The 25,019-nt window shown below is 39.9% G+C and overlaps 1 protein-coding gene across 1 annotated transcript in view; it reads right to left on the bottom strand.

The window, feature by feature from the left end:
- LOC149301082 (uncharacterized) overlaps window positions 1-23,061 on the bottom strand; it is an 82,282-nt gene extending 59,221 nt beyond the window's left edge. The window contains exon 1 of the mRNA XM_089484608.1: window positions 22,701-23,061. Coding sequence (XP_089340734.1) covers window positions 22,701-23,061 — 361 coding nt within the window. The remainder of the gene's footprint in view (window positions 1-22,700) is intronic.
- Between the last annotated feature and the right edge of the window lie 1,958 nt (window positions 23,062-25,019).

Raw genomic sequence — 25,019 nt, 5'->3', positions numbered from 1 at the left:
GAACAAATTATTACATTTGATGGCACCATTTGAGTGACGTATTAAAAAAAATATTCTGGTGCAACGTTTGAAAAGTGGTCTTCTTACCATTGCAACCAATGGAACAGTCATGCAGATTGGGGTACTCCATTGGAGGGTCCGTTGGCAGGACAGCTGTTCAAACTTTGCACCAGAATGACGTTTATATACTTAGTACTCTGTGCTTTCAAGCAATTCTCACTCAAGTGCCAGCGTAACCAGTTCTGGGCCTGTGTGAGGCTTTACGGAGACGGCAATCCACCATATGCAAGGGGTCTATTTTCTAACAACACATTTCAGCTGACCCTAGGCTTGGCTTTTGCTCAGTACATTTTCTTCTTGACTAATTGCACAAAAAGTTCTACTAAAACCATATGAATTCACTTTTAACTGAACTCAGAGTTAACCCCTTGAGAACCAGGGCTTTTCTTATGCTTTATTTTCTTGTTTTTGCTGTTCTTCAACAGTTATTTCCCTCTTTCTCATTCAGCACACCCACACAAATTATATACTTTTTTTGTGCCATGTAAAACCATCCTGTAAAAACCATTATGTACATTTTTCTTTTGAAAAAAAAATGAATTTAAAAAAGCACATTTATTCCTAGTTCTACAGCTAAATCCACAGTTGACATAAATGTGAAAAAATATCAAACACGTATTCATTAACTTGTCCTAACAGTCCTTAAAATGAAAGCCACCCTAGATTCCTACATAATTTTTATTTATTTTAGGTTCTCTTATTTTGTTTTGTTTGTTGTTTATTTTTTATTTTTTAACCACCTACCTAACTCTAAACCTAACAATAACACTATCTAACTAAGACCCCACTAACAAACTGAAACACTTACATATAAAAACTTAACCTTTTAAAAACAAATATGTTTTTTAAACAAACAAAAAAATCCCTGGGTCTTTGGATCTATGAAATACCGGTTTCTTACTGTTTTTTTGTCTCTAGCTCATGATCACAGTGAAAATGAAAGACAGAGATAAAGGCCACTTACAATCATTCTCAAGGGAACAATATATTTTATTATTAATTTATTATTAGTTTTATTATTATTATTAATTGTACTTGATTTTTAGTTTATGGAGCAAAATATGTGAAAAAGGGACACGTATGACATGAACAGTGGCGTCGCTACAGGGGGGCAAGGCCCCCTAGGTTAATCCTTGCCCCCCCTGTTGCGACTTTAAATCCCGTCTTTTTTATTTATTTATTATTTTATTTTTAATGCAGAGGAGAGAGAGGGGCGCCTAGCAACAAGGCAGCCAGGGCAACCGATCTTACGCGGGCCGCACCTCGAGCACTGCTACTTACCTGTGGGAGGGTCTTCTGTACTGCATAGAGCAGGGGTTCTCAAACTGCGGCCATCCAGCTGCTGCAGGACTACATCTCCCATACTCCTCAGCCAGCCCCTTAGCTGAAGGAGCATTATGGGAGATGTAGTCCTGCAGCAGCTGGAGGGCCGCAGTTTGAGAACCCCTGGCATAGAGGAAGCTGAACCTAGCAGAGTTCACATGACATCACATGACTCTGCTCCAGTCCTGCTTCCTCTGTGCAGTACCAGAGAACGCAGAGGGAGGCCGCGCCCTCTGCTGAAGTCTGTGAGCGGCATCGAGGAGCTGCAGTGCAGGTAAGGGGGTGGGGAGGGTGTTTTAATGAGTATGCGTGATTGAGGGAATTAATCTGTGAATGAATGAGTATATGAATGAATGAGTGTGTGTGTGATAGCATGGATGTGTAAGTGCTGGAACCTAGGCATGATGGGACTTTGATTGCTGTTAGCAATCACACTCCTATCATGCCAAGTCAGCCGGTACATGCTGAAACCTAGTTAGCTGCCCCCCTTGTGTATTGATGCTGCCAGCAGTATGGGGTCTACACATCACTTACAGCCACCATGTACCAGCATGTACTGGCTGACTTGGCATGATGGGAGTGTGATTGCTAACAGCAATCACAGCAAGCACAGTCCCATCATGCCTAGGTACCAGCATTTACTGGTTGCCTGGGTATGATAGGAGTGTGATTGCTGTGTGGGCAGTGTGGACGCCAGGGCTGGCTTTGGGGTGTGCAACCTATGATCTATGCCTTAGTTAGGGGGTTTTAAATATACCTTTTAATGACGTGTTTTTATGTGAATTCCAATTGATCTATACCTGCAAAGCTGGGTTTTTGCGTTATTCTGTAGATCCATATCTATATATTTCCATACATTATTTATGTATACCTGCAAATACAGTGTTTGTATGTCTTATTCAGTTGATTAATACCTGCAATGCTGTTTCCATGTATTTATTTGATCTATACCTGCAATGTTACGTTTCATATATTATTATTGTATACCTGCAAATACAGGATTTGTATGTCTGATTCTGTTTATTTGATATATACCTTCAGTGCTGAGATCACAAGTGAATTTCAATTGATCTATACATGCAAAGCTTGGTTTGTGTGTTAATGTGTTGATCTATACCTGCTATCGGCAACTGGGGCTAATATTAATATATATGGGCAGCAGGGGCATCAATACACAAGGGGCAAAAACACTAAGGGTGGTATAAACGCCAATGCAGTGTGGAAAATCCATCCTGATGTAGACATCTGTGACGTAGATTGTGTCCTGCTGTTTGTGTGTTTTTGGTTATCAGTGTAGCAGAGCCTGTCCTCTGGTGTGTGTGTATAGGTGTTGGTGTGGCAGAGCCTGTCCTGGTGTGTGTTTGGGTGTTGGTGTGGAAGAGCCTGTCCTGGTGTGTGTGTTCAGTTGTCAGTGTGGCAGAGCCTGTCCTAGGGTGTGTGTTTGGGTGTCAGTGTGTCAGAGCCTGTCCTGGTGTGTGTGTGTGTTTGGATGTGGGTGTGGCAGAGCCTGTCCTGATGTGTATGGGTGTCTGTGTGGCAGAGCCTGTCATGGTGTGTGTGTTTGGTTGTCGGTGTGGCAGAGCCTGTCCTGGTGTGTGTGTCTGGCTGTCGGTGTGACAGAGCCTGTGTTGGTGTGTGTGTTTGGTCATCTGTTTCCTGGCACTTAACTTACAGTAGGAATTATTTAATTTATATTTATCCAGAGATAAAATGCCCTCCTGAAGTTGTAGTGACTTCAGGGGACAAAACGTTCAAGGCCTTGAAATCATTTAGTGGAAAAGTTATTTATTGTGTTATAATATTTATTTCGAGGATTAGTCGCACTCAATTGTGGCTTCAGGCTTCCCATGTTGAATGATCAAGTATTATTTTAGCCCAATAACAAAAGTATAATTCCATAGCACATTACTTTTGGAAATTATGAATGCCCCCCCAGTTTGACTGTGGTATCTTGTGTGCCCCCCCTATATATTGTTTCTAGAGTCGCCACTGGACATGAACATCTTAATAATATAACCTATAAATGGAAGTCAATGAAAATGCTTTTCTTCAAAGCTTACTAACATTATTCTGGGCAAAACAAATATTTAGGGCTTTAAAATGTTAAACTGGATAATATTTAATAGTTGACAGAGGGATAAACTTCAATCATCTGTAATTTTAGTTCCGCACAAAATGTAATACTTCTTAATTTTAATAATCCTCGTCTTCACTTTGTGTATTAGGCTTGAAGATGGAATGTGCTTGGATGCGTGGAAACACAAATACATTTCACTTCAATGATAAATATTATACTTTGAGCCAAACTTCAAATAACTTTAAACACTGGCATCTGTTCAAAATTGTATAAAGTTCTCTTGCTTAGGGAGATTAACAACGTTAACATTACCATACACGTGTACACTTGATTTTGCTCCAGAAAGCTTGGAACATCCGTGTGGATAATACTATTATGGTTAATTTATTTTCTGTGGCTTGATGGAATGGGGACAGGAGAGCTGCTGTTTTTAAAGAGTACAAAACTTTTTTTTACTTCAGCGGTATTTACTGAAAATATCCCTTCCGTTGTGCATTAGCTGCTATGTTTCTGTAATACTGGGTAAATGAAAGCCACCGCAGGTTCTAGCCTAAGTGCTCTTGGTGCATCTAATTCGAATTGACCCACCGGCCTTAAAATGTGCTAAATCCGGCTGTCCGGTTTAGCCCATGGAGAGAGATATTAAGAGTTAGTCCTGAAATTAACTACATTTATGTCTGTATGTGATGAGTTCAAAGTTGAAGCAATGACACTGCTTGGTGATTTGAGGAATCTCAAACTAGTGTAATCGCAACAATCTGACTGTATTATTCAGCTATCAATACCACACATATGGGAAGTGATGAGCTGTGAGTGTGAGATACCTTGGTTATTTATGGAAAGCCAAGAGGATCATCCAGGGAGATAAGTAATGACGTTTACTAAACAGTGAATTATAGGCGAGCTTTGGTAGGAGTAAACTGGACTGGTTAATTAAAATTGGGGCAGTTTATGAAACTGAACTTTGTTGCTAAAATACAGCATGGAACATACAGAATGGCTATACTCTACAGTAAATGAACGGATAAACTATTGTGAATGATGATAGTGTTATAGTCCAAAAGCTGTCAAAGAACCATCGTTACTTTAAAAACACATGTCGGAATTAGATTTTTAACCTTTGACGCTTTTGGTCAAGCAGATTTAAAAACTATGATATCCAGAAAAATAAGAAGCCTCAAATAAAATGAACTGGATTGCAAGTTTTGGGTTTCATAATGCATGACAGCTGCAGGCAGATTTACAGAATATTTCTTGAAGTGTGTCCAAAGTTACTGTGTTAACCCTACATCAAGAAAAGATGGTGCATTAAGGTAAAAAGAAAAACAAGACCTGTTGTTTCAGGTAGAATTCTTCCATTGCTGAATGCAAAGGCGGTGAACAAGCAGATCACGGATGTCCAGAGATGCCACATGTTGAAGATGGCTGGTGACCTTTTGTGACCCTACGTGTTCTGCAGAGGTGAGACAAAATGCAGTTGGATTAACTGGGTCTTTCTAAAAAGGTTTTTCATCTGATAATCAATAACAAATCCCACCGGTAATGAGATTTTCCAGCCAAGCATTACTTTCAAAAAGCACATTAAAAATCAACTGCCTCCTAGAAAATACAATAATTCTACAAAAAAACATTTCATTTGCCTGTATGGTATAAATGTACCACATACTAGACTGCCCAACATTTCTTAAGTCCAAAGAGACACTGTTATTTTAAAGGGTGTCCTTAGCAGTATCGCTAGAGTGCAGTGCTTTACAATGTGAGACATACAATAGATAGATCTTTTTGGACCTCTGCCCTGTGTCCTTCACTATCAAGTACACAGGATTTAAATTACTTGGGTAGGTGAGGGTAGTTGTCCCTAAGAGTACAAGATCTTGTTTATTAAGATGATTAAAAAATATTAAAATACAACTACAGATACTTTCAAGTGATATATTCTAAAATATTGTTGTTTTATGATACATTTTGCACATATAACTGGGGTGGCCAGATTGAATGACACCATTCATCTTGCACTCTGTTTAGCAAACCAACCATTTTTCTACCCAGCTAAGTAAATTGTATCAAAAACAGCCTACCTGTGCTGCAATCTCTCGAGGGTTTTAGGATTCCTCTGCGACATAATAAACATTAAGAATGTATATCATTGAACAATGTGGATAGTTATATTTCGAAAAGCTGGTTTTCCCAGCAGTTATTAAAGCAAATAAACAAGGCAGCTAATCACAATGAGGTGGTTATTATGGGGGACTTTAACTATCCCGACATAAACTGGGAAAGCGAGACCTGTGAATCTCATAAAGGAAACCGGTTTCTGACTATAAGTAAGGATAATTATCTGTCCCAAATGGTGCAGGACCCGACCAGAGGGGGCGCCCTACTGGACTTAATATTAACCAACAGACCTGACAGAGTAACTAATGTGCAGGTCAGGGGGCATCTAGGAAATAGTGATCACAATATGATACATTATAACTTGTCCTTCAATAAGGGAACTCTTAGAGGAGCCACAAGAACTATGAACTTTAGGAGGGCAAAGTTTGATCAACTAAGAGAAGCCCTTAACACTGTAAATTGGGAAAATGTCCTCAAAAACAAGAGTACAGACACTCAATGGGAGATTTTTAAGAATATCTTAAATTCTCACTGTGAAAGGTACATACCGTATGGGAATAAAAGAGTCAGGAACAAGAGAAAACCAATGTGGATAAATAAAAATGTAAAGGGGGCAATAAATGGCAAAAAAAAGGCATTTAAGCTACTAAAACAGGAAGGCAGTGAGGAAGCACTAAAAAGCTATCGGGAAAAAAATAAAATATGTAAAAATCAGATAAAAGCAGCAAAATTGGAGACAGAAAGACTCATTGCCAAAGAGAGTAAAACAAACCCCAAAATGTTCTTTAACTATATAAATAGTAAAAAGGTTAAAAATGAAAGCGTTGGCCCCTTAAAAAGTAATGAGGGAGAAGTTATAGATGGGGATCAGGAAAAAGCTAATCTATTAAATATATTCTTCTCTGCTGTATTCACAGAGGAAAATGAAATGCCAGGTAATATACAGCAGGATGAGATAAATGCCTCAGTACATGTCGCCTGTCTAACGCAGGAAGAAGTGCAGTGCCGCCTAAAAAAAATCAAAATAGACAAATCACCAGGTCCAGATGGCATTCACCCCCGTGTTCTAAGGGAGTTAAGTAATGTAATAGACAGACCCCTATTTCTAATATTCAAGGACTCTATAGTGACAGGGTCTGTTCCCCAGGACTGGCGCATAGCAAATGTTGTGCCAATATTCAAAAAGGGGACAAAAAGTGACCCGGGGAATTATAGGCCTGTTAGTTTAACTTCTGTTGTGTGTAAACTGTTTGAGGGTTTCCTAAGAGATGCTATTTTGGAGTATCTCAATGAAAATAAATGTATGACTCCATATCAGCATGGGTTTACAAGGGATCGGTCCTGTCAAACTAACCTGATCAGCTTTTATGAGGAGGTGAGCTCAAGACTGGATCGGGGTGAATCGCTGGATGTCGTATATCTTGATTTTTCCAAAGCATTTGATACGGTGCCACATAAAAGGCTCGTACATAAAATGAGAATGCTTGGGCTGGGGGAGAATGTGTGTATGTGGGTAAGTAACTGGCTCAGTGATAGGAAACAGAGGGTGGTTATTAATGGTACATACTCTGAGTGGGTGACTGTTGCTAGTGGGGTACCACAGGGGTCAGTTTTGGGTCCTATTCTTTTTAATATATTTATTAATGACCTTGTAGAGGGATTGCATAGTAAAGTATCAATCTTTGCAGACGATACTAAGCTCTGTAACGTGGTTAACACAATAGAGGACAGCGCACGATTACAAATGGATCTGCATAGGTTGGAGGCTTGGGCTGGGATGTGGCAGATGAGGTTCAACACAGATAAATGTAAGGTTATGCACATGGGGAAGAAAAATCCAGGCTGGGAATATGTATTAAACGGGAAAACACTGGGGACGACTGACATGGAAAAGGACTTAGGAGTTTTAGTTAACAGTAAATTTACCTGTAGCGACCAGTGTCAGGCAGCTGCTGCTAAGGCAAATAAAATCATGGGGTGCATCAAAAGGGGCATAGATGCCCACGACAAGGAAATAATTCTACCACTGTACAAGTCACTAGTCAGACCACACATGGAATACTGTGTACAGTACTGGGCACCAGTGTACAAGAAAGATATAGTGGAGCTGGAGAGGGTTCAAAGACGGGCAACCAGAGTAATAAGGGGAATGGGAGGATTACAGTACCCAGAAAGATTATCAGAATTGGGGTTATTTAGTTTGGAAAAAAGACGGCTTAGGGGGGACTTAATAACTATGTATAAATATATAAGGGGGCAGTACAGAGATCACTCCCAGGACCTATTTATACCCAGGACTGTATCTATAACAAGGGGACATCCTCTACGGCTGGAGGAAAGAAGGTTTCTACACCAGCACAGACGGGGGTTCTTTACAGTAAGAGCGGTGAGATTATGGAACTCTCTGCCAGAGGAAGTGGTGATGGTAAACTCAATAAAAGAGTTCAAAAGGAGCCTGGACGTGTTTCTTGAAAGCAATAATATTACAAGTTATGGATATTAGATTAATAGGGACAGAACGTTGATCCAGGGATTTATTCTGATTGCCATATTTGGAGTCGGGAAGGAATTTTCCCCCTGGTATGGGGCAATTGGCATCTGCTTCATAAGGGTTTTTTGCCTTCCGCTGGATCAACACAGTAGGGACACAATATGTATATAGGTTGAACTTGATGGACTTTGGTCTTTTTTCAACCTTATGAACTATGTTACTATGTTACTATGTTATATCAGAGCTTACATTGAGTGTGACTCAATGAGGTAATAAGGATGTCATGCTCCATCAGCAATGTCAGTTATGATCTGAAACATCTGTCTGGCATCACAACTTTATATTACTATTTAGAAGGCCATGTGAAGTAACAGGGAAGGGGCTTATGTATAAAGCTTAAAGGACACTCCTATACATCTGTACCTTCTGCCTAGTTATGTTAATCAGAAAGGGAATGGCATGTGGGCAAACATTGTATACTGATGCAAACATTTTCCACCATTGCTAGAATAAAACCACAAGATGATGGTGGAAAATGTGAAAAAACAATGATGGCTAAACTAACAGTGCTACCCCAGTGTGCTCTATAATAATCACTATACAATATAATATTTAATAAAAGAATACAATCAATGTTAGCCAACTTAATGGTATAAGGCCACTCAGCATTGTCTAGGCTTAGGTTCCTCACCTTTCACACATGCGAGTTATAATGCATGCTGACAGACACGAGATTCTCTGATTGTATTCCAGGGAAAGGCACTGATTTCCCTTAAAGGAACCAGTGGTTAAGCTGTTGTGACCCTGCTGAAAGTAAGCACTGACTCTACAGTAGTACACGTTACAGACCCTGCTGCTAGAAGACACCAAAGCCATGCATTTCAGAACATTGCGTAATGACAATTAACGTCGTTATGGCCGCATTTTTCCATCCCTTTACTTACTTCCTTGCTTTACATGCTAGGTTTGGACAAAGGACCTGCTAGGTGTCAATTATCCCTTAGCAGCTATAGGTTGGCTTAGGTGACAAAATAAACAGCCTGCTTGATTGCTTTAAACCTTGGGTGTATAATGCTGGCAGGGGGCCTCCGTGGTGTTTTCCTAACTGCTTACTTCAGTCTTTTTTGGGCTTTTGAGTGGTGTACTGTTCTTCATCTCTTTCTCTCATGTTATTTTTTTTTGTTGCTGGGTGCTTTACAACTACATACAGCTTGCAGGCCCTTGACATGACACTTTGTTATACTGGGAAAACCTGGAAGTTCTAGCGGTCCACACAAATAACATCTTACTCCTTAACAGTATTCATCTGGGCCAAATGAGTCCCAGTTGTTTGTAATAGGACCCAGTATCCCATCCCTGGAAGTATGTAATGAATGAAACACATTAAAGAATAGAAAGAAACGTGGCAAAGTTACATTGTACAGCTCTATACAATGACACCATATACGAGTAGAGATAATAATAAAAATTATTATGATCAAACAATAACATGGTTCTCTTCTCTTTCTCTACTAGTATGTCCTATTGTTTGTTAATCTTAATCTTTTAAATTGTATAATATTGTCAATTTAATGTTATTCATTTTCACAACCTTTTGCATTAGTGCTATGTAATAATAATAATAATATAAAATGTTACTGTCAGTAAAGGTTTCTATTAACACATTATATACATTGTACAGCGCTACGGAATTTATATAAAACAAATAATAATAATAATAATAATGTGTGTTACTTTTGGAAGGTCATTCCTGAAACCTTTCACAGTGTAACAGATATTTTTCTAAATGGCTTATAGACACCAATGAGTTCCAGAAAACCTGTCATGGACATCAGTGTCTGCGATCAGCCAATTAAATTAGAGTAAATAAAACAAATTTAGCCTTAAGCCATCATGTTTAGAAAAGAAACCAGAGAAATAAGTAAGAAACTGCAGTTCTTCTCATTTTTTATAATCTGTACCATAGTGTATTTGAACTGTTTTGCTCATAGATTAATATTGCCTTTAATGTATACTGCTACGCAGCGACATACAGGGTTAATTTGTTATGGCTTGGCTGGTAAAAAAAAAAAAAAGAAGAGAACATGAAGAGGTTAACAGGGCCAGGTTTCTGTGTCATTAGAAGTTGAAGCTTGTCTTGACAGCCAAACCTATCCAGACAGGCAGGTATGTACATGTTAGGTTCCCCAGCCAGCTGCATACTGTTACCTGGGCCTGAGGCATATGACCCCACTATGCATCTCGCACACACTCACTCACTCAGAGGTACTATCCTGCAGGGTATCACACATCCACGCTAATATATTCTCAAGCAAGCCATAACAAATACATCCCTGCAAGGTCATTTTCCAGCCTGCACCAGTATAAATGTGATAACGGCTATAAGGTTATTCGGAAAACACCATTTTAATAAGCATGTTGGGGGCTGTGGAAGAAGTGAGTTTTTTTTCCCCCAGATGTAATCTATTTGCATAGTATATGTACGCACAAATGAAACTTCTGCCACGTAAAATATATCTGGGGAATTTAGTGCACATAAATCCAATTTATGTGCTGCATTTAGCATGCATTTATTTAATAGACCTTTAATGCTTAACTGTGTCCACAATGCAAATGATTTATCACTGCAAGTTTTAGTGGATATGATTCAGAAGCCTATGGCACATTAAATAACATAATGTGCTTCTTTTCTGGCCATAGAGCTCTAATGATATAGAACAACATTGTTGTTGTTTTTTTTTTTTTGTAGGCAAACCTGGCGCCTTGATATAATATAACAATTATTCTGTTCGGGCTTTATTTAAGATTTTGTTCATTTTTATGTTATCTTTCAAAGCTCCTTTGTTTGCGGCTGGAACAACTTCAATTCTTACTCAGCTTTTAAACTGAGAATCATGGGATTTGTAGTTTATTAACAGCTGGAAGTCTACACATTGACTTGCCTTGCCTTAAATTTATCCAGACAGTCCAAGAGAAACTAGCAGAATACATTGAGATTTAAGGTATCATGTGTCTCATATTTCCCCCTTTCCTCTCTATTGGCCAAAATGATCCAACAAACCGTAGGAGTCTTCAGGTTTCCTAACATTCATTGAGTTGGCAGATGTGAGCTAATTCTTTTAACATACATTGTTTCCATAGGATGATATCCAGAAAGACAGCCGAGACTGGGAGGGCTCTCCAGCAAAATGATTTCCTAATATATTTAACAGATTTATGGTGGTACATTGAAACATCTTAATGCATCGTATATGGTATATTGCAATATCCGAAGCTTTGTTAGAACTGCAGAAGCTTTAACCCGGTTTTGGTAAAACAAAGTAGGTTTCTCATATGCGTAGCATTATATGTGACTATACAGTTAACATGCATTACTCAAGCAGTATGTAGACACACAGACTTACTGAAAGAACGTACAGTCACGCTAATACAGCTGGACTCTTGAAAAGGAATTTCTACCAATATAGAGCTCACACCTGGACTCACCGTTCTGTAGGGCTGACCTTCCTTAGGCGCAGGAATTTGGATCCATGTTCTAAAAAGAATCTATGAAGCTCAGTGATATTCCCCCCTCTGTGTTGAAACCACACTCTCAGCTTCGGTCTTCCTTTCCCCTCCTGTCTCCTCCTCTTTTCACAAACTTATTTTTCCTCTCCTCTTTCCATACTCTCAGCCCCCCACCCCTCTTCTTACTATCTCCCAATCTGTCTTTTCTCCTAACTCTTCTACCTCCTCCTTATGCCTCTAATCTGCCATCATTTAATATCCTCTCCTGGCTTTTATTGCAGTATTTTATTTTTCTCATAAGATCATACAAATAAATCTGCCTCTGTCCGTAACACTTTATAAAATGTGCATCTTATTCATTAGTGCCTTGTACTTCCACCGGCAGCTTTTTTTGTGAGCTACTTTCAAGCTTCTTTGGTAACAGATTTATAATTTAGAAACTTTTAACTTTACCCTTTTAAGGCATAGTTTTGGTGGAAAGTTATTTAGATGAAAAAAGTGTAAGCAAGGAAAGAAGATTAGGTTAAGACAAATTGTGAATCACAACACGTTACATGAATTTTAAAATATATCCAATTCATTTTTTTCTTTCTTTGCATATGCCAAACCAAATAGTTGAAGGTAAGAAAACATATGTGGTTATAGATACTCAAACCCCCTTTCAGGTGTCCAAACTGGAATTGTTTGGAGGGTGGCTAGCGGCAAGAAGAGGAAGGGTCAGGGGCAGAATCACCTTACTAGAAGACCAACCTTGTGGTGTTTAGCTACAAAGCGTCACGAGGTGGCCCCGTTGGAGATGAAATGAAGATCTGTGCTGCAACACATTTCATTTTGTCATTGGGAGCTGAGCTATGTGGTGCTGGGCTAATGTTAATCCCTGGTCTGTCCCTCATTCATGTGTATGTTTTGCTAACATACATGTTTTCATGTTTTGCTAACATACATGTAAAAGGCTGCTGCTTTGATTACTTAAATGCTTGCCGGTTCCACTAGAGGTCAGCTAGATGCCCTAATGCTTGATGGCCCTAGTACCAGAAGTCTCATTTTCCAATAACGAAAAAATGCATGCTTCAATTCCCTTGCAGTGAATGCATCTGCGTCCATGTAAACTCATTGTGTAAAGATCTTGTGCACCTTATAACAAAAGGAGCAGTGAAAGAAGATTGCTTTGTTAGCACATGGCATCAACTGATCAGGAACACATCATCAAGATGCGTCTGCAGCTCCTATACGCCTCATTGTTATATTCTGTGAAAATTCTTCTACCAGAAAAAAAATATATATTGGCTGCATAAAGAGAAAACCAAGAACCAAGTTTTCAGACAGATGAATCACTGTATACGTACCCCTGCTCATGTCATAGTGATCTTAAAAGGAGAGGTCAGTCAAAGTGTGAATCATCCACATAATCTACAGAGGCAAACTAGACGGAAAAGTCTCCAATACATCACATTTTGGTGCATTTTATTGCATCTCTGTTTTGTACTAATGGATATGAACACGTGTTCACACGTGACATTTGAAAATAAAAGTTTTCTTATGTGAGCTTGTGTTCCCTGTTTATGTTAGATGTTTTCTGCTGATAAAAAGAGATAAAGACACAACAAGCTATCACAAGCCTGTCCACTAGAGAAAGAAAGCTGCTTTCCTTCTCAAGCAACACTTCAGATAGTTCAGGGAGAAAAACTCATAAGACTGCAGGGCAACGAGCTACGGGTTAGGAGTAAAAGTCCACCCACAACAGTGCATGCAGAATTCATCTACCCGTCACACCAATACACAGTTATTGTATACAGATACAGCTGCCAATGGTAGGGTGGAGGGAATTGTTTTGGGATTTAGGGAGAATGAGGACATGCTGCATTTTAACAGGAAATTATTGCTCCCACAAATACTAAATTTTATTATATATCGTCAATGTTATTTATGCAGAAAGCGCATTTAAAGATTCCTGAATGAAATGTATGTATAACGGGCAAGAGCGGAAAATATGGACAATCCTAAATTAAGATCCTTTTATAGTTAGTTGTGTAGAATTCTAACTTTTAAAGGCTTGAAGTATAAGTATTACAGAAACGTGGAAGCTGTTATAGCTGCAAAGCAAGTACCATCTACATATTAATGTTTATGTATTTGCGTAAATTGATGGCGCTATATAAATAAAAGATAATAATAATAATGTGATGTCATCAAAGTCCCTGTTGGTATAACGGTCAGGTGTCCCAATACTTTTGTCCATATAGTGTATATGTGTGTCTAGACAAACAACCAGGAATTGATACAAAGAAAATTATACTGTATTATACAGTATTATATCAAACGTTATTGTTCTGTTAATGAATAACCAACGCTTACACATAGTCTCATAGAATGTAATATAAAGTTAGATGTTTTGTTAGAACTGAAGTCCTGCCTTCATCACTTCTTTTATGTGTATTATGTGATATAATAAAAGATCTTCCATTTGTGAATGTTGTCATCAATGTTATCCACTTAATAGGATGTCTATACAAGAGAAGAAAAGAAAATATATGGTGTAATAGGACCTTGACACCAACACTCATGCAATGCAGGTGATTCACACAAGTGATGAATTGGAAATGGCTCTTTAGTGAATACCAATATCCACACTGCTGAGTAAAGGGAGCAATGCCAATATTGCAGTACCAAATAACACTGCGGAGTAAATGTTGAAATATGCACCCACTGGAAGAAATAAAATATAGCCCCATACATGTCCTAAACAATGATACCCCAGGGGCTGTTAGCCTGCTTTGCAGTTTACGCAGTAGGAAGATGCAGAGGCCCCCTCTTAGAAGCATCATACATATTACTTATGAATGCACAGACATTGTGGATGCAAAATGCTTTAATGATAACAGTTCTTGCCCACATAGAATTCTTTAAATCATTGAAATGACCAGTCTTTAATGAATGCCACCTTGTTGCAATTGATGTGCTGGGAGTGAGAGGAATCAGGATTTGCTGCATAAAGAGAAACAAACGCTTTTGTTTGTGGAGCATGTTGCCTATTGTGTTAACCTCACCATATAACCTCTAGGTCCTATCTCTTATCAAAAAGAGATTTTTCAAAGCCAAAAAAATGGATTCCTTTCATCTGCTGCATTCCACAACATCCTGGGCAAATGCTCTTCATATCTTCATGATGGTTACGAAATCTACATGTGCATCCCCAGCATGCCAGAAGCCCAATTCAGAGTGCAACATCAGTGGCCAAATCAGCTCTCATCACCAGTGTGGCAACAAAATTGCTCTCTGATCTTCATGGTGGCATCCAAACTAGTCTGTCTTGTGGCACCCAAAAAATTCTACAAATCCCCCTGTAGCACCCAAAACTGCCCACAGTGATCCATGTTTTTTATCCTTACTTAAAAGTATCCCATACTTAACATTGAAGCAGGTTATTCAGTAAACAGAGAGTTGGATGGAAAGTTGGCTGTGGAGTTATGGTTTCAACTACATGTCGCCAGTCATCAGAAATCTTGGAACCCAGTACCGGCTGAATTCCTAGGCCCACAAGCCCCTCCCATCAGCTCGGCCCACATCCACGTCATTGTTCCACCCATTGTTCCACCCATCACTCCACCTTACAATCTTTCCATAAGCACACCTTATGAGAGCAGAGGTGAGCCTAGGGTTAGTGATACCTGGGTGCAGTACTTTTTCAGGGCCCTCTTTAACTAACACTTCCTCTCACTCAAACATCGTACAGTTACACACATACATCCATTCTCCTGCTCCGCTTCTCCCTCTTGCAGGCACCAAAAACCATGGTCTCACCCTTGACACTGCAATATGCTGACATACAAACTCAAGATAAAAATGTAAGCTGACACCCACACACACGCTAAGACCAAATGCTAATACACACACTCATGCTAACACTATACAGTAATAGGCTGTCAGAGTCCCAGAGGTAGGCATACACTCTAACCTTTAGGAGGTTTGCTGCTTGTGGGTGGAGCAGCCCTTCAATGTATGGCCACACTGCACTATATCTCCCAGCCCTCTTAGTGTTCAGGAGATTTTGATGTCATGATGTAGGTGGGATAGCCTCCATTTGACCTCTGCAGCTGTTTAAATAGCTCCGGAACAAACTAAACATTTCTCCAGTGGTTTCTTCTTTTTGCTTCATATGCTGGACACTCTAACATACACTTCTGCCCACAAGGAGCTAAACTGAAAACAGATCCAGGGGTAACAGTGTGGGCACGAGGGCCTGAAGTAGGACAATTGCAGTCTGAATGTCAGAAGCAAAGAGATATGCAGGACACAACAGCCACCAGCAGGGCCAGGTGTTCAGGCTCCCTGTGGCTCCCCTTCCACATAACCACCCCCAGAGTCCCTTTTTCCTCCTTAGTTCAGGTATAGATAACATAAACACCACATGGAAACACAGCATTGCAGGTATAGATCAACAAAATAAGACATACAAACCATGTACATGTTTATAGTAAATAAATAACAGATAGAAACATAGCACTGCAGGCATAGAGCAAATCAATAACTCACAAGCCTAGCCTTGCAGTTATAGATCAACTGGAAAATCAGCATTAAATGCATGGAAACCCTAAAATACAGGCATAGATTACAGGTCGTAATTTATTGGTGTGAGTGCTTCAGTGATAAAAAAAGAGAACAGAGTAATAAAAATATAAAAGATGTAATAATTAAATGCATACTTGATAAAAACATCATCAGAGAAATGTATTGGTAAAATAATAGATGATAATGCGAGTATAATTGTCCAGTGACGATAAAGGCTAATGTTGTACATCTGACGCGCTTTGGACGTCATTAACGAGTCACACTCATTTCACTTGTTGATTGCAATTGCGAAATACAAGTGGAGGTGAATACAAGGGATGGCGTTGTCAGATTCCCCAGCTCATTAATTGGAATAGCAACTTCTTGTAAATCAGGGTATAGGTTGTAAGGAATTGGTGATTTTGTCACATATTAGCAGAAGGTACTGCAGCCACTGGGGTGGTTAAACTATTTTGTAACAAGATACATATGGTGTCAGATGGTCAGAACTGGTAATGGGACAGCAGAACTAGTCTATGCCCACAACAATTGTGATCTGCCAAAGGAAATTTTTTTTTACAAGGGAAATACTGTTTTACCCCTTTTAATAGAATCAAGCGAGATACTACTATGAAATCTGCCATAAATAAAATGAAATGTAATCATCACTAAATTGAACCATACACTCAACATTTAGCATTCTTTATTTGAAGGTTTCAACATTTTGTTTTATTATTTTCCAGATATAAAAAGCACTTACAGAAAGAAGATCGGTCCAAGATACAAAAGCACAAGAAATAAAAGCAAAAACATATGCTCCTGGTTAAATGGTCATAAATCTTTAAGTGTTTAGAATGCATTTTTTTAGATTAAATGGTTATCCCATCCACAATGCCATATTTTAGTTTAAATTAAGGGGTAATGATATAAACAATGTACTATTTTTTTTACTTATGTATTATAAAGCAGTTTTATGAAAAGAAAAAAAAAGAAATGCATGCTTCACCAAAATCCTGAAAAACATGAACTAAAAAAATCTAGGATTTCATGATAAACACGAGTTGTATAATTTCACAATAACATCCAGAAATCAGACAGCAGACATTTGTCTTCTGTTCGCACCTCTCTTCTCTCTTTGTTTTTCCCCGTTTTCTAGCACTAAAAACGCAAATCTCTATCCTCAGTTCTGGGCTCCTGACTGTTTACATCCCAGTGCAAGATGTTGGCAGAAGTTGCAGGCTCTTTGGAAAGCGCAAATCCCCCCCCCCCTCCCTATGTCTGGTCCGGGCCCCCTCTTTGTCTGGATCCAGATGTGTTTGAAGCACTAGAGTATTTTCCATGCACATACAGATCTGACATCAGGGGTCTGTGTACTAAACAGCTTCTTTTAATGTTAGCATCTGTCCTTTAGACTCAACAATAAGCATTTGCATTTATGTCTTTTCACATGGATTTTGCATGTAGAGTGATTTTAATGTGTCGATTACGTCCTTCTACACCTACTTTAATTACAAAAATGTCACCTTTGGTGCACGTATACAGCATGTGGTCCATTCGCTACAGAAAACAGGATACTATTGTTGCGTTGTTTATAGACAATTATTTTCATGATTACCCCAACACTTTGCCGCAAAATTTAGATGAAAGAAAAATGAAACAACGATATTTTCTTCAGCATTTCATTGAAGATTAATAATACTGGAGGCTCATTGTAATTATATTATTTTTCATTTATAGTGTTAATTATACAAATGTTTTCCTCTCCTATTGTTTCACTTCCCCCTCTACCACAGACTAGAGTGTAAGATCACAAGTTTGTTTTTGTGTGTTATCCCACTGATTGTAACAGCGCCACAGAATCTGCTGGCGCTATATGAATAAATGTAATGTAATTTTCAGTAACTTTGCCGCAAAAATGGTTAATATCACACTAGGCCTATCACACTGTGTCTGCATTGGTAGTAAAAACTCATGTTATATGACCACAGACCATTCAGTACTTAGAAACATTCTATTTGTGGGAAAAAATGCATATTTGCTGAAAGACCAGGGAATATGAGAACACTGCGAAATTATTACTAAGTAAAAGTGTTACTTACAGGACTGTATATGTGGGAAGCCTATGGAAAATGTATACTATATACAAGTGCTTGGCCCTTGAGTTTCCACTACAAGGGCCATAGGCAGTAGCCTAAGTTGCTTTGTGGGTAATCAAGCAATGGGCCAGTCTGTGGCATTGGGGATTATCAATGACTTTTTAAAGTGGTATAATTTGGAGAAGACCAAAGGAAGAGAAATGAGGATAAAACAGATATTCAGATGAAATATGCAATATGCAATACAGCCCCTCCTTTCTCTCCACGTGGACTCCTTTCCATTTTCCTGACTCTGTTCCTGGAACCGTAGATAATTAGCACCAGATGCCCCCACTCCACATCTTTGCTACGCCTGCACTTTTCCCAGCTACCTTCACGGAGAATAGACGACACTCGCTGTAGAATTGGACAGCAGAAGCGGTGTAAAGGCCTCCGATTTATGAAACAATTGCTAAAACCAATTCTCCCGTTCCTATTCCAATTCAACACAGCTCAAAAAAGCACAGCTGTTTTCTCATCCAAGAAATGGCTGTTCAATGTTTTCATATTACAACATGCTTCAGTTTTAAAATAACTGGGTAAATATTATTACAGTTACTCCTGTAATTTACCTAACTTTATTGGCAGGCGTACAGTGCTATAATAGGTATAACGTCTGATATAGTTAACACATATTGAATATCAATTGGGAGAAAAATGTGAATCCATGAATGAGATATGTTGTAATTCATAACGTTTTCAGAGTGACAAAAATAGTAACAGACTGCAGGGTATCACCTTGGGATTTTTTTTGGCTTTGTGTGAACTAGAAATAAATCCTGACGTCCAGAAAGGAAGTCCCGTTTCTCTCTCACACAAGCAGATCTACAGATTGGCAGCGTGGACTGAGTATCCCAGAGGCTAACATCTGGAAGAACACACAATCTTCAAATACCATATGGCTGGGAGGGAGTGTGTGTGCACCCAATATCACACAGTTATCATTGAACTCGGTTTTCACTTGCACACCTACCACTCACAGTTGCTTGTGAGATATTTTGCAGAAAAGCAAGGGAATATTCTACTTCCTGGTCCTGAAAGTCTCACGTTTAAGTTTATCACAAAATATTCAACATGTTCAGGAGAGGAGCGAATTAATCAAGAGAAATGATTAAAAAAAAACCCTGACAATAGCTTGGTTAGTAACCAATATTCAGTTTTTATTTTTAATGCATATTGAAGTCAATTTTGAATGCACTCCAATGCATTTTACTGCATGTAAATTGGTGTATTCTTAACATAGTGACTTCATTGTTTTCCCTTTTAATGAAAGTGTGTGTCTGTCTTGGCATGTAAGTGTGTGAACATGTGTCATTGTCTGGGTATGCTAGTATAAGTGCCGGGGTATTTTATTGTGTGTATGGGGGGGGGGTATTTTAACATGTGAACATGTTTCAGTGTGTGTGTCTGGGTATGTTAGTGAAAGTGTGCGTCCTAGTATGTTAGTGTGTGTGAGTATGTTAGTGTGTGTCTGGTTGTGTTTGAGTGTGTGGGTATGTGTGTTAGTGTAGGTGTATGTGTGTTAGTATTGAATGTCTGTGTATGAGTGTGTCTGGTTGTCTTAGTGTGAGTGTCTAGTTATGCTAGTATGAGTGTCCAGGTGTGTGTTAGTGTGCGTGTATGTATGTGTGTTAGCGTGCGTGTCTGGATGTGTGTGTTAGTGCAATTGTCTGGATATGTGTGTCTGGGTGCTTGTTAGTGTGAGTGCCCCTCCAGAGGTCAGGCTCTTGGTTTGCTCTCATTGTAGAGGCAGCTGGGGGAGCAGAAATCTTATTTCCATCTCCATTAACTAAAGAATACATGCAACATTTTCCTGCTATAAAGACTCAAAATGTAATCAGTCGTTGGTCTTGTCTTAGATTCAGGATAGCCGTATGATTTACATGTACCTTCAAATTCACGTACTGTATGAACGTCTACCACCTATGCTAATTGGCTGTTCAACCCTCTCAGTAAAACTGAAAAGTCTTGTTCAGGTCTTTCTATCCTAAAGATTTCGAGCAAATATGTTAAAAATCCTCTTATGTATGCTTTATGGCCGCTAAAACCACAGCCTTACATTTTCCACTAAGCAATGCCTAGAATTCACCAAATGTAAACAAACATCAATAGGTATAATTTCCAGCTTCTAGTTAGCTTTGGTCTCTGGTTCCTCAATTACAGTAACAAGATAACAAGTCACATAAAAGTCACCAACCGCTCAATAATTTTGTAAGAATGTGACAGCCACAATTCCAAAGTTTGGAGACCATATTTCTGTGAATGCATCCCAGTTTTCCAGTGACATCAAATTTATATATCCAAAGAAAATAACCACGTATTTAAACTAAGAATATTTATTTCATATTATTTTTTAACTAAGTATTAAAACAAAGACTAGGTAATATTCTGTATAAACTATCTACAATGGCAGCTTTGTTTTTGTTGCATTTTATTTACAGAATACCAGTAAATGCTATACATATAGTACAATAAGGAAGGGTGCAACCTTAACAATTGATACAGGGATTAAGAAAAGAGTGGTGTGTGATGGTTATAATCATTCAACCACTGACACATTCTGTCACAGCTGCCTAGGGCTCAAACATCCTCAAGGGCCCATAACAGCTACCAATTTCCTTACAAATTGGCCTTTAACGACTTCACTGACCTCTGGGAGTGAGGGTGTGATTATAGGAAGAAAAGGGCAGGGAAGTTAAGTAACACAGAGGAGAATAGATCAAGCCCCCCCCCTTCCTAAGTGGTTTGTTCCATGTGCACTTCCTGTGTTAGACGTGTCAGTTGTACTTTGCTGAGTTTATTCAAGAACTGGGCATACATTACATACAAGACAAACTGTGATTAAGTGCAGAACACAAATATCACCAGGTTAACCAAGTACATACGGTTATATAGACTTGGGCAAAGTCTATAACAAACAGTACACTTGAAGCAGGCAGCCATGCAGAATACAAAGATAATACATAAATCACATCATATAGTAAAAAACAACAACATTTAATAGTACTAGGGACAGAGAAATAACGGCTTTATGGCAGAAATAACACCTAAAGAAAGGGAAGTGGTTGAGTGTGACACAAGTCCAGTTTAACTCCCTCCAGCTGGTGTTCCCTCAAAAACATGGAAACATTTAGGTAAAACAAGGGTGCGCTCCAGTTGTAAGGGATGGAACTTTCCCACTTGTCACACTTCATGCTCCTCCAGAGGGGGAGCAAGTAAAAGTGAGACATAGAGAGCAGTGTCTCTCAGGGTCACACGCTCACAATTTCAGCAAAGTTGGTATATCGGGCACCTATTTCCCAGGGTTCTTGTACATAACTGCGCTCTTTACTCTGTCTATTTTGGAGCCCCAGAAAACTGTCCTGTGATGGCTCGACTGAATGTAGCTGACGGGGACCATGCCTGAGCCACGTACTGCAGTACATAAAGCACGTTGTTGCACAGAACCAGAACAAGCCTCTCGATGGTAAGTTCAATTTTTAGTTTTACCTTGTTCATTCTGCCTTCCTAGCTTTTCAGAGCCATGTTGTCTCTAACCAACCAGATTCCTAGGATCTTGAAGTCTGTAGCGATGGTGAAAGGCAATGGGTTGGAAGACAGATGTCTGAAGAGTATAGTATCCCAAAATTAATATGTGCACCTGAAGCTTTACTGAAGTCTTTACACATATGGATGAGTGATCTCATCTCAGCTGCGATCTGCACAGAAGAGTGCCAGATTTGATGAAGTGAACATGTGCGAGGGCCGACCATTTTGCCTGACATTTTTTGAACCATTAAAATTAAATGCAAATTAACTATTTTATGCAAAGTTTATTGAAAACGGCATTGTAACGGGTTCACCAAGAGAGCTGTAGTAACTCCCAGAGATCACCCACATGTATCCTCCTGTAGTCCCGGGAATCACTTCCAGCACCAGCCAGCATGCGCACCTTGGAACCCTGCTATGTGTACCCAATAAGTAGACACAACTACCTTGAATTGAGTACAGCAGGAATGAACAGTTTATTGATGTAAAACATAGACTCATATAGCCACAGAACTTCATTAACATAAATTAACAAATACATGCATACAACCCAACCTTTAATCCCCAGGCAGCAATCCTATTGATGGGATTAATTAAACAATGGAGTTCCTGTCTGTGCTATCTTTGTTTGACAGCCAGGCTGGAGCCATCTCTGACTACCTTGGGGCCTTGTATGACAGGTCATTCTGTCACAGGCATTCTTTTCATTTTGTGACTTGGATGACAAATCAAAACAGGTGTTAAATCACTCTGCCTTTAATATCAAAAAACAGGAAGCTGAAATATGCCAGGAACATTGTAAAGTACATTACACAAAGTAATAAAGCTTGTCTGTCAACTTTTAAGTTAAAAAAATGTGAACAGGAACATAACACCAAGTATACAGGTTTATTAAGGGTGGAACTCCACCCCCTACCTGCTGCAATCAGTCTCTGCTGGTGTCCAGGGCTCAGTCTGGAAACCTGAACAACCGTGGAGACCAAGAACAACCATGTCCATCTCCCCGGCAACCACAGACGCCAGGGAGGCGGTCTGCTGAGTGTGGGGGCCGGTCTTCCTCCTGGTTCGTCTCCCCGGCGTCTGTGGCCGCCAGGGAGACGATCCGTGGGTTGCAGGGAACGGTCCCCTATTAGACACGTCTCCACAGCGTCTTCGATCGCCATGGAGACGTGATAACGAGTGCCGGGATCGCCCCCTCGCTTGAGCCGTCTCCCCGGTATCCTTGATTGCCGGGGAGACGGGACGCCGAGTGTGGGGGCCGGCTCTCCTGCTGACATATCTCCCCGGCTTCCTCGGGACAGGGCCGGGACCTCCACTGGCGGGCAGGCAGGCAGGCAGGCGGGCGGCCGGCCGGCCGGCCGCGCGATGCGTGACACCCTCCCCTACAATTTCTTCATCAGATGCCCTTGTGGCTGTGTGTGCCGGCGCAGGGAGAAGGAAAGCCCAAATCTAGCAACGTCCGAGATCGCAAGATTTGGGCTTTCTTTCTCCCTGCGCCTGCACACACAGCCACAAGGGCGACCATCTGATGAAGAAATTGTAGGGGAGGGTTAGATTTCAACCCTCGTCTACAGTAACTTTAAACAGGGTTTATGTTTGACTGTAGACGAGGGTTGAAATCTAACCCTCCCCTACACAATTTCTTCATCAGATGCCCTTGTGGCTGTGTGTGCCGGCGCAGGAAGAAGGAAAGCCCAAATCTCGCGATCTCGGACGTCGCAAGATTTGGGCTTTCCTTCTCCCTGCGCTGACTGATGATGCCAAGTCCCATGACGAGAGATCCCAGGAGTTCTGAGTAGAGCTCGGGGACTCACTGGGGGGCCGTATCAGTCCGGAACGCGGGCCGGACTTTGGACATGCCTGATCTAGAGTGAGGTCTTTATCTCTGTCTTGTTTCTTCTTCCTGATGCAATCTGCCAAGAACTCTATACAATGGATGAAAAGAAGAGGCGAAAGAGGGCAGCCTTGTCTTACCCCAGAACAAACTGGGAATGGGTCAGTTTTTTCCGCCATTAACAAACACCAGACTGTACAGTAAATGTATTGGTACAGTAGGTCAACTAAGAGCAGAATATCTCCACTAAGCCAAACCTTTGCAGGGCTCTACCCCAAAATGCATGGGGCAAATGATCCAAAGCTTTCTTTTGGTCAAGAATGACCAGAGAACCTTGGACCTTGCAACCCTCGGTGCAAAGGACCATGGACCTGAAAAAGGTTAGACTGTTTGCTATCCTGTGGTCAGTACTGCCATAGGTCTGGTCTTGGTGGACAATCTGTCATCTCTGTCTCTTCTTTCACTATTCTGTTTGTTTATGCCCTCTCTCAGCATAGGAGGCATCTTCACATACTGCTGAAGCAGGTCTCGACCAATGAGGTCCCACAGAGTAAAATATAGCCCAGGTCCTACCCTTCCTGAAGGATTCAGTAGCAGTCTGCACCTCCTCCAACGTAATGGGGCATTCAGGTTTGTTTAGTCTATGGGGTCAATGATGTTAGTGACCCCTGACAAAAATCTTTCTGTAGCTGATGGGTCTCTTACCTTAGGGGAGTAGAGGTACTTGTTGTAATCAAAGACTACCTTTTGGACATCTCCCTTCCCTGTTTTACTACATCCCAGCTATCTATCCCTTTTTTTAGTATTTGTGAAATTGATATAAAAAAAGGAAAACTTGGAGGCTGGAGACTTCCCATGAGTGCTGACTCTAATTTGTAGACTTAAATTCTCCTGGATGAAAATTTCGACTTTAAATGGTATTTGGACCATAACATCAATCTTCCTGACAAACTTTCCATAAAGGAAGACAATTTTTTCTGGGAACACTAGGAACATTTAATGTGATGTTTTGTTACATTGTGTGCCATATTTGTTTGTTTATACACTTTTTCAGTTTAGCATTATATAAACCAATAGTCCACAGCTCCAGTCCTTGATGCCTGCAAACAATCAATGCATTCTGGTTATCGTTGCCTGAGAACAAAACACTTGTTGGATCTTTCATTGAGATTTTTCTGTCTGCAGACCTCAAGGACAGGAGTTGTGCAACCCTGATTTAAAAAGCAATTATTTAAAAAATAAAGATTTCTTAAATATTCAATCTCCTCTCCAATGCTTGAGTACCTGTACTATGTAAATGAATTGGCCAGGGCTAATCCTAGAACAAAAGGCACCCCATTTGTTGTCCACCATTTTAGGTAGCATTATGTATATACTTATACATATTTTACCTTTACTGCT

Source organism: Sceloporus occidentalis, unplaced genomic scaffold (genome assembly GCF_023333645.1).
Source record: "Sceloporus occidentalis isolate IW3139 unplaced genomic scaffold, rSceOcc1.0.p SCAF_22, whole genome shotgun sequence".
NCBI classification, from domain to species: Eukaryota; Metazoa; Chordata; class Lepidosauria; order Squamata; family Phrynosomatidae; genus Sceloporus; species Sceloporus occidentalis.
This window is presented reverse-complemented; position numbering and strand designations above follow the sequence as displayed.